At 51.5% G+C, this 10209-nt stretch overlaps 4 protein-coding genes across 4 annotated transcripts; 1 reads left to right on the top strand and 3 right to left on the bottom strand.

The window, feature by feature from the left end:
• Positions 1 to 396: 396 nt before the first annotated feature.
• Positions 397 to 789, bottom strand: N7532_002280 (Mitochondrial chaperone BCS1; the record flags this gene model as incomplete). Its single annotated transcript, XM_056614774.1, has 2 exons — positions 397 to 443; positions 570 to 789. The coding sequence occupies 2 exons, from the start codon at positions 787 to 789 to the stop codon at positions 397 to 399; spliced, it is 267 nt and encodes an 88-aa protein (XP_056477746.1).
• A 411-nt stretch (positions 790 to 1200) lies between these two features.
• N7532_002279 (uncharacterized protein) lies at positions 1201 to 1902 on the bottom strand (the record flags this gene model as incomplete). Its single annotated transcript, XM_056614773.1, has 3 exons — positions 1201 to 1249; positions 1338 to 1666; positions 1744 to 1902. 3 exons carry the CDS (start codon positions 1900 to 1902, stop codon positions 1201 to 1203), a joined length of 537 nt encoding a protein of 178 aa, XP_056477745.1.
• Positions 1903 to 2879: 977 nt separating this feature from the next.
• Positions 2880 to 4597, bottom strand: N7532_002278 (FAD-binding oxidoreductase; the record flags this gene model as incomplete). The annotated part of the gene is made up of 5 exons (XM_056614772.1): positions 2880 to 3203; positions 3264 to 3459; positions 3511 to 3877; positions 3930 to 4043; positions 4102 to 4597. The coding sequence occupies 5 exons, from the start codon at positions 4595 to 4597 to the stop codon at positions 2880 to 2882; spliced, it is 1497 nt and encodes a 498-aa protein (XP_056477744.1).
• Positions 4598 to 6772: 2175 nt separating this feature from the next.
• On the top strand, positions 6773 to 10169 carry N7532_002277 (exoribonuclease II; the record flags this gene model as incomplete). Its single annotated transcript, XM_056614771.1, has 2 exons — positions 6773 to 6985; positions 7038 to 10169. 2 exons carry the CDS (start codon positions 6773 to 6775, stop codon positions 10167 to 10169), a joined length of 3345 nt encoding a protein of 1114 aa, XP_056477743.1.
• Positions 10170 to 10209: the final 40 nt, after the last annotated feature.

Below are 10209 nucleotides of genomic sequence, written 5' to 3'. Positions count from 1 at the left end.
TGCCGCCCTCACCCTCTGCCATCATTATCACTCCCATTTCCACTTCCATTTCCATCTTTGCTTCCATTTCTACTGGTGGAGTCGGGATCGAACCCACTAACCCTATCGATGCTCAGGTAACCCAACTGTCCCAAATATTTAGCCTCCCGCGTGGACCGGCTGTCCAAGTATCTGAACGCTGTCATAAAGGGGACGAAGAAGGTCCGAACGAGCCGCTTATGCGTAGCTGCTGCTGGAGGTCTTGTGTGCCCAGCCCAGCCCGACCCTCTCTGGTACGTCGAGCGCGTGCTGGCCACCACCACCGCGATCGAGGCGCTACAAAACGGCATACGCCTAGACCTGTCGCTACATTTCTTCAACGGCTCCATCGCGGCCTTCCTGAGCTATCTTCAGAACCTAGACCTCGAAAGCTTCGATAACAGACAGGTCGTTACGCAGCTCGGCTATCGATGAAGAAGTTCTAGAATATCGGATGATCGACCAGATAGCCGATGACCGAGTAATGAAATCCAAAACCCTCTGCCTACTCACTAAGTTCGAGCCCGATTCCATCACGTCTGCAAACATACGCTGTAGTTTGCGCCTCGCAAAATGGCACATCATTGCGACATCATTCACAGCAAGATCTCGCCCGTCTTCACGGACAGCCCAGACATTCCCTATCTCGCTATTCCAGTACATCGGCGCCCAGCCCCACTCATCTTTGGAAGAATCAGTTTCCATCATCAAGAAAGCAACATTAGGATTACTGTTTGCCATCATGCTCTCTTCCGTGTTACTGTACTGCATTTATGTAGTGCATCGTACACTATGTGCTAGAACCTTGGAAGTGCCAAGAAATCGTGTCATATATCTTCGCCATCAAGCTGCGAGCGACCAAAAAGGAACAATGCACAAATTGATAGGAGGGAAAATGGGAGTTTGTCCGGGGTAATCAGGTCAAGTACACTAAATATAGTCTTCCACGAGTGTTCCAGGAGCCATTGTTCTTATTGTCATATATAATTCGATTCTCTGGAAGCAAAAACTTCATTATCAAAGTAGTTCATCGCCACCAGACGAAAAAGCAAAAACTTGAAGCAATCTGTCCTCCTCATAACATATTCCCTCTATGTCTTTCATTACAACCGCTCATCCCACGCAGATAATTCTCATATTAAGCCCACGATGGAGCGACAAGCCAATGTGAAACGAGCATAATTACTTGTCCGCAGCAATAATAGCCTTCTTCTGCCGCCACAAGCAAGCGCTGCAGATAGACGAGAAAAAAAAAGAATACTACCACATCACAATCGTCAGATTCGTTCTCAAATCCAGCAGGAGGAAAATGTACTCACCACAAAGCAATGCTCAACCCCCAAATAGCCTTCGTCTCAAGACAAATCGCCTTCGAAGCTCCGATCCATGACGAGTAATCAATCCTCCCGCTGATCGTTGCGATGTAGCTCGACAGCTTCGACGAGAATGCATAAACTGTCGCGTCCTTGTAGCCCAGCTCGGCCAATGTTGAGCACTTCAGGTAGGAGAGGGGTTTACCCATGACGACTGCGACGACGATTAGGGCGATGAGAACGAGGAAGTCGGCGATTGCGCTGGGCAGGAAGGGGAGGATGTCGTCGATGAAGAGGATTGCGGAGATTATGCAGTAGATGACGGCGATGGTTGTCTGTTTTCAGTGTGGTTAGTACTGTTCGTGGCGATTCGCGGATTCCTTCCCTTGTTAGAAGTGTGTTGTATACGTACCACTGTAATTGTCGCAATCAGGATATTAGGCGGGGTCGCATTCTGCGAAACAATAGAGGAAATGAACTTGGCAGTCATGCCGATGATCGCGATGAGCGAGCAGGCCTGGAAGAGGCGCGCGATTTGGAAGGTTGCGCCGAGGGCTCCGTAGCGACCCATTTTGAGGATTTCGAAATGAACGTATGTGTAAGTACGAACGTTGTGTCGTCGAAAGAAAGATCGTCAACTAAATGAATGCACTGTCGAGTAGTAGCAGATCGAGGAAGAAAGCAGATATATACTGCAAAACGTAAGGCACAAATCGCTAAGAAAGAGTGGAAACGAGTCTAGTTCTGAGATATGAAACTAACAAAGGGAAATTGGACCGTAGAGAGTTAAGGATGGAATGAAGAGTGGAAACTAGTAGGCAGTCCAAAGACATTCGAGACGACTTATATAGTCATCAAAGAAGGCCATCCCCAGCCCCCGTGTGATCAGCACGAAAGCGATCTAGATCGATAAAATTAGCAGCATTCGGAACACGAGGGAGTCTGGACCCTTCTCCGGAATCGTGAGCAGCCTGCATGAGGCGTGAAGGTTATTTTCTGGACTCTAAGCGCTGTTCCACTGTCCGGCCCAGTATCCTGATCCAATGCGCGAGCTCTGAGCTCGAACTCCCGACCGGGCGATCTGCATAAATGACAGCTGAGCTGTGCGAGCTTTGGCCGTGCGAGCTTTGGTATTCCTGTGGCTGACATTTGCGCGATCGCAAATATAGATGCGGTGCATGCGGATTCGTCCGGCGCGAAGAGTGTCTCCACTGCGGCGCTTATCCTTATCCCCGCGGGCGCATCGCAACCACTCGTCGCGACTGTACCTGCAGTTCTGATGCACGCGGCTACACAAATGAATGAGGTACGGACTAGGATCAGATTGATGCATGCGAGAGCGATCTTGTTTCAGGGACTTCGCCTCTGGCGGTTGGGGTTATTTCCTCCGGTGAAATGTGATTGGAGGGGGTATATGGTGATGATCGATTGGTCGTTCAGGGTCGATGGCTTGAATATCATTCCTCGTTGGGGTGTAGATGGTATTATAAACAAGTATTATCATATGAGTCCGAGAATATACATCATTTCATCTCGACTTCTTTGAGTCTACTCCAGTCGCCAGCCGCCGCTCGTCCGCTTCTGGAAGAAGCCGTCAGGGTCGTACCTCAGACGGGTCTGCAGCGCCTCTTTCTTTGAGGCTGGGTCGATTCGTCCCCAGTAGTCCTGGCGGTAGTAGGCGTCGTTCATGAAAAGTGGTCTGTAGACGTCTGGAAGTCGACCCTGGTCGATGTTCTTCTGCACGAGGTTGCCCATGCCCTGGTAGAGCTTCTGGTTGGCTTGATCGATCTTGTCGTCGTCGACGGAGAGCGCGTAGGAGAAGTCTAGCTCAATGAAGATGTAGTTTTGGTCGGTGGGGACGTTGAGCAGATCCTTCTTGGTCAGCTTTGTTGTCGTTTTTTTTTTTTATCGGGCTTTCAAGGTGAAACTTACACCGCCACGGTCCTTGGCCTTCTGAGAAAATGTCTTGGGGACTGGCTGGAAGGCAATCGATCCCAGGACTCCGGTCACTGAAAGGACATCCTTAGTGACGTTGTACCAGTGGTCATAGTACTCCTGCAGCACGCTGGATCCGACCGTCTTGTTGGGTACGGGTGTGGTTTCGGTGGCGATCGTGTAGCGTTGGCCGCTGGGACAGTGATTAGCATCCTCTTTGTAGATGATAGTGCGCGACACTTACTGCAGAATGAAGAAATCGTTGTTTTTGAGCAGGTCATAGTAGGTATCCCAGGTCTTTGTAGTCGAGGTGTGGTCAATAGCAGTGAATTCATCAAAGACTCCCGCAGGCGGCTCGGGTCCATCGTAGAAGAGGAACATGATCCAGAAATCAATGACGGCGCCGTGCTCCGAAGTCAGGATGATAGCGGCCTTGTCGTCGGGGTATTCGTCAACAAAGTTGCGCAAGGCCGAGAGCACCTGCGGCGTCTTGTCGGCAGTGAAGACATAGTTCCCACCCCAGACCTTGTGCTCTTGAGGGTGTGTCTGCATGGTGTACGCAGTAACAACACCAAAATTGTTACCACCACCCTTGAGCGACGCAAAGAGATCTGATAGAGTTAGCGACTCTTTCGATTCTGATCAGAGGTAGGGGTGTCCCACCTGTATTTTCGTCCGCGTTGGCATTGACAATCGTGCCATTGGCAAGCACAACTTCAAAATTCTTCACGTTGTTGGCGGCCCAGCCATACTGAGTACTTAGGAAACTCATACCACCTGTTTAAGTTAGCAATTGAGTTACAAACTTTCATCGACGCTACCACGCAGCACATACATCCGAGCATATATCCTCCGATCCCAACGCCTCCGAGTCTACCTCCCACCACAGCACGTCCGCCGACGGCATCATCCAGGCCCTTTTGCGCCTCCTCCCACGACAGACCCGGTCCGATAACGGCAGTCTGGTCTTCTGGATGATAAAACACCTGATCCAGATTCTTGGTCGAAATCAACAGTCCATCCTGGATACTGGCGAATCCGTTGTTGGGCATATGTCCTCCTGACTTGACCGCGAATAGTGTGTCGACGTCGTGTAATTGCGTGATAATGTGTGACATTTCGGACGCGCTCGACGGGGCGGCGATGCATGTCGGCTTGAGATCTCCGCATGCCGCGGACCAGTACTTCGTAAGGTCGGTGTTATAGTTGATCGAGATCGGGTATTCGACATCGATGCCGGCATCTTCAAGGGTTGAGCAGATATCGGCGTGGGCGAGGGGGAGGGCTGCCAGCGAGAGCGCCAGGGCGCGCCAGCCGAGGCTGGAGATCATCTTGACTGGATGGTACAAAGAATTGGGACGAAGCAAACAGTCAATGATACAGGGCACCGTTAAATCCAAAGAAGTTTCGCGGACGCAAAGAGCAACACCAGGAGTGGATTAAGTTGGTATGCAAGAGCATAGAGATATCAATGTAAGCGAATCGTACACTGGTATATATAGAAGACCTTTCTGGAGTCGATATGGAAATCTTCCAGGGCTCGGGGCATATCCACCAAGCCACAGATTACACCCCTTCAGAGCATTGTGGAGCCGACGATGGAGTTCGCTTGAAGAATAAAAACAGACTGCGGGGGCCGGAAGTGGGTATCACAACCTTCTGGGTGAACCGAACTCCTTGACGCAGTTCCTAATATGGTAGTGAGCATCTAGGGCTCTTCTACCCGGGAAGAGCCACGAATGGCGGACGCGATAATCTGAATATTCCATCTCGCTTGCATCTTGTGGAGACGCACATGGCAGGGGCGTCAGGCTTTGCTTTTGAAGCCTCGGGCGGGGGTTCGGAGAAGTTTGCTGACGTCCAGAGCTGATCGGAGGTATGAGACCGTAGCCAAGAAGGCATCTGTGTCGATCGAGGTATACTTTGCATTACACCAGTCAAACGTGATGCCATGCATTGATGCAGGTGCGCCTCAGTGGAGTCATCTGCAGATTCCGATTGCAGACAAGGACAGCCTCCCTGATAGGTGGCGTCAATAGTTTGTTCCTTTTCCAGCCAGCGATGCATCCTGAGGCGCAAGCCAACCATAGCCTGGCCTGGAGTCGGATTCTTTAGCCTGAACCCAGTGACCACCACTGCTGGCGAGACAGGGGAATTGGCATCTCGCTAGACAAAATAAAAATTCGCCGGCTTTGAGCCCGAGGAGGGTATCTGCTTGTCCAGCCATGATATAGTCGAGAGAGTCATAGTCTTTAAGCCGAGGGACTGACCCAACTTTGAAATTCAGAAGTTGCCATCGCCGACACCGCAAAAACCGTTGTCGTACTTTTGTGATCGCCCACCAGTGAATTTGATAAGACCCTTTCCATCCATGTCAAATTCCTGCTGGGCAATGGTAAGCTCGGTGGACCCCCTGGACGGTTCCTGGATTTGGCAGCATGCCCGCTCTGCTCCGCAATCGAGCTCGGGCCGGCCTCGCTTAAACAATTGCAGCAGGGATAGTCACTATTTGGCAAGTTTTTGGGCATTCGCTCTTGTGCACGATCGACGTGGCTCGCGCTAGCTGTTGTGTTTGCTGGGGAGCCGGGCGATCAATGTGGGATGATAAAACGTTCACATGGGCTTCGGATATGCCGAGGATAGCGGCTCGGCAAGAGCACACTGCAGTTATGCAGATGTGCGAGAGGCCCAGTAGCGAATACGCGGAATACGAGAGGTTGTTCTTCTGCAGTGTGGGATCCGGAACCGGGGGAGAAGCTGAGAGGGGATGGTAGTGGTGTTTTAACGTGTGGGGGAAGACGTGAGGCCATTTAATTGGCAATCACACATTGGCGGCCTTGCCTCGCTGCCATATATAGAACAGTCCAACAGACACTTACAACGAAGACAGAGGAAATAGATAGGAATTTGAAACTACTGTGTATAGGTTGTGATGGCGTTCTATAGATTACAAAAACAGGGGCTGAGGCATAACGAATTCGACTTGGCAATCGGGTGTCTCTCCGAATGGCGCCGCGCGAGTCAGTTAGCCCGCCGAATCCCTGCTCGATCCTGCGACGCAAGAGCCGAGCCGGTCCAAGCGGACGAACTGCGGCAGATGGCGCCCGCCACTGCCCTCCACGGAAGAAAGTGGCCGGGCATGTCTCCTCCCGTGATGGCGTGGCAGGTTGCAGTTGCATCGTGCATCGGGCATCGTGGGTCGACGTGGCAGAGTGGAGGGTGCAATGAGATAGTTCACAATAATCAGTGCTCGCTTAGATATGACAGCAATGTTGGGGCATGTCTGATTTTCGAGGACGATCGGTCAATCGCTGGAGTGGAACTGAAACGGCGTCTCGTTCTCGTTTATACCAACATGCAAACGAGACAAACGTGAAGCCCTGGCATGAGTCACGTGATATTATGAGACTGTATCGAGACCGCCTGCTTTCATCGGGCGGTGAAGTGCATGTTCAGGCAAAATAACAAGTTTCGCGATCGACCATGACAATTTCGCAGCGTCAACCATGCTTCGATCGAGGATTGGCCTCGTGCAGAAAGTCGCCAATGTGCGACCAGTCTGCTTGCATTGTGGCAGTCAAGGGCGTCTACCATGGCGGCCCCTACCTGCTGGAAAGACGGCGGGCTTTGTCAAACGCCCGCTATCAACCACGCGATCATTGAGAGCAATTCCAACAGATACACTGGAGCCTGTCGACACTAATGAGACTGTCACTGAGGTAATTACACATTCCTGTATATACCATAATGAATATATCTAATGTGCCGTAGCAAACGGCCGAAGAAGCCTCCAAGTCCAACACTTCTGGTATTTCGCAAGCCGAACTCGAAACCTATCGTGATATCCGAGAATACCTCCATAAATGGCTCGAGACCAACCCGCTCGTCCTCGATCCGATCCAAGACGCCGGCAATAAAATGAGCGCTGAAGCAATCGAAACTTCCATTGGAACAATGCTCAACGGCCGAGACCATGCTGATTCGCTCTGGACCAGCTCGAATCTCAGACAAGAAGAGGACTTTGATACATCCGAGGAATCAGAGGGTCAGCACCTTGAACCGGGAGATTTGGTGGCTCGTCTGTACGCGGATGGTGTCTTTGGTCTTGCGATCTATGTCCGGTCCGTCAATAAGCAGAAACAGTTCTATACTGCGAGAGGAAATTGGAGGATCTGCAGTAATCGTGAAATTGACTTTGTTATGAAGGGGTTTGCGCCGCCGGAGCTGCTTGAGCCAATCATTCCTTACTTCCCAGATGAAATTTCTCAGCCCAAGTCGGAGCTGCAGATTGTTCCTGAGGGTGGACTGCCGCGGCCGCTTGGTGCGCCGCTGATTACGATGATGAACAATTTCAGTGAGCATATGGCCGATTTTTATCGCGACCATTCAAGATTTCTGGATAATGCTTACGAATTGGTGGCGGACGAGGCGGAATTCCTTCGTTTGAGTATCGACGAGTTGACAATGAAGCTTTTGGGTATTGAGGAGTCGGAGCTGAATGCGATGAATCTCTTTGCGGTGCATCAAGCTGTGCGACGATTTCCCTTCAAGATGGAAAGGGATATCCCCTCTTATTTCAGCCGGACATATCTGATCCAGCCGAAGAGAATTTCCAAAGTCGTCGATCAGGTGTCGGCCTGGGTCCGCGACCACCAGGAGATGTGCATCCGCAGTGTCATGGGAAAGCCGACCGTGGGCGCAAAAGATCATCCAATGTACACCTTTATCCAAAAGGCGCAGCGGATGATCCGCCTCAGTCGAAAGGTTCGCTCGCCGACTATCATGTCTAGTGTCGGACCTTCCTCTCAGCAATTCAAACCGGCAGAGGATGGCAAGTCGATGATATATCGCGAAGTTTTGACTGAAAGGTTCACTGCAACTGATCAGACAATCCTCGAGTTCATGCAGTACTATGTCATTCCATCGGTGATCATGCCGTCAGGGACGTTGAGATCGGCCGCCTCGCATATCATGCGCGCGACGGGCATGTACAACACTCTCGGACTGAGTGAAGCATCTACTCGTCTTTTCCTGCAGGAATTGGGAGTGATCTCTCCGTGGGAGAATTTGGGTGTCTTGGACCAGAGTCTGTTATTGCCCGGTCATGGGATGTCCCTTCTCGAGGACATGAAGTGGGAAGAAATCGAAGAGTCCTGTCAGGATCTCTCCCTCACAGATTCGATGCAACACCTTCGAAAAGACTGGGGTGACCTCCCGGTCTACTGTGTAGATGATGTGACAGCACAAGAAATCGATGATGGTGTCTCGGTGGAACGAATCCCTAACTCAGACGATACCTTCTGGGTGCGCATTCACGTCGCCAACCCGACAGCCTTCTTGGATCCCGATCATCCAATTATCGAATATGCCTCATCGCGCGTCGCTACCACATACGTCCCGGAACGAACATATCCCATCCTGCCCTCGGCCCTGACACAAGGCCATTTCAGCCTGTCGGCCGGACGACCGACATTGACATTCAGCGCCAAGATGAACCTCCAGGGCGAGATTCTAGACACGGAAGTCGTCAACGGGACCGTCCACAACGTCATCAGCATCACGCACCGTACCGTGCGCGAATTCCTAAACCCAAATGCAGAGAAATCCTCTAAAGCTCTCATTGTCGGCGACTCCTCCTCCATCACCCCTCCTCCCTCCGACGCAACCTTCCGCAACACCCTCACTCCCGAAGACAAGGAATCCTTCACAATCCTCCGTAAGCTAATGCAAGGATTCCGCACACAGCGCCAGAAAAACGGCGCAATGGACCTACCCCAATCTCGTCCAAACCCCTCCGTCTCTCTCCAATTCGGCACTCAACCAGTCAAGCCCTATGAGATGCAAGTAACGGAAGGACGGTATTTCGTCGGCGACCCCATCATCAGCCTCGGCATGCAGGACTCCAACCCCCATGAAGTCCGCGACGAATCAAAAAACTACCTTATCTCCCTCCTCATGAACCTGGCTGGCCATATTGCCGGCCGCTTCTGCGCGGACAGAGGCATTCCTACCGTCTTCGATGGGACTTGGTATGACCCCGAATACACGCGCGTCACGAACGAGAATATCGCCCAGTTCGGTGGGCAGGCGTTTTATCATTCTGCTCTGCCGAAGGCTCTTTCCATGTCTGCTCCTGTTCAGCATCATATTCTGGGTTTGGACGCCTATGTCAAGTGTACGAGTCCACTTCGACGCTTCACCGATGTCATCGCACATTATCAGATTGAAGCGGCTTTGCGCTTTGAGGCTGAAAACGGGAGAAAATTCGCCGCGACTGATATCCCGACTGAATTGTCTGAACTTGAACCCGACGAGACACAGGCACAGATCCCGGTCGTAGGCGACATTGCCACGTCCAAGATTCTGGAAGAAAATCCAGAACCCGACGAGACACCCACACAGACAGAAACACAAAAACAAGTCCCAGTCGAAGACGACATCGCTCCATCCGAAATCCTAGAAGAAAACCCAGTACCGAACCCACCCTCCCCACTCCCATACACCCAATTCGAAATAAACGACTACATAGTCCACGCCCAACAAATAACCACACGCCTGCGCGAGATCTCGACCTTCGCAAACCAGCACTGGGCATGCATGCTGCTCTTCCGCGCATTCTACTTCGGCGAATGTGAGCTGCCGTCTTCCTTCCCTGTCTTGCTGCGCACGAAGAAACTAGCCCTCACGCCCGGAGAGAATGTCACGAAATATTCTGCTGTTATTACGAATCTTGGCGTGAGCTGTACGCTTACGGTTCCTGAGGATTGTCCTGGGAAGGAGCACATGGATGTTTTTGGGGTTGTTGAGGCAAGGCTTACGGCTGTTGATATGGCGACGTTGGAGGTTTCGATGGAGGCGAAGAGGTTTGTTAGGGCTTTTGAGAGGACGGGTGAGTGGGCTTGATCTTGTGTTTTGTATATTGCTGTATATTATCTTGGGATCC

This window comes from Penicillium argentinense (assembly GCF_028826775.1).
Source record: "Penicillium argentinense strain IBT 30761 chromosome Unknown utg000003l_segment0_segment0, whole genome shotgun sequence".
Classification (NCBI taxonomy): domain Eukaryota; kingdom Fungi; phylum Ascomycota; class Eurotiomycetes; order Eurotiales; family Aspergillaceae; genus Penicillium; species Penicillium argentinense.
The sequence above is the reverse complement of the archived record's forward strand: the minus strand, read 5'-3'. Positions and strand labels throughout refer to the sequence as shown.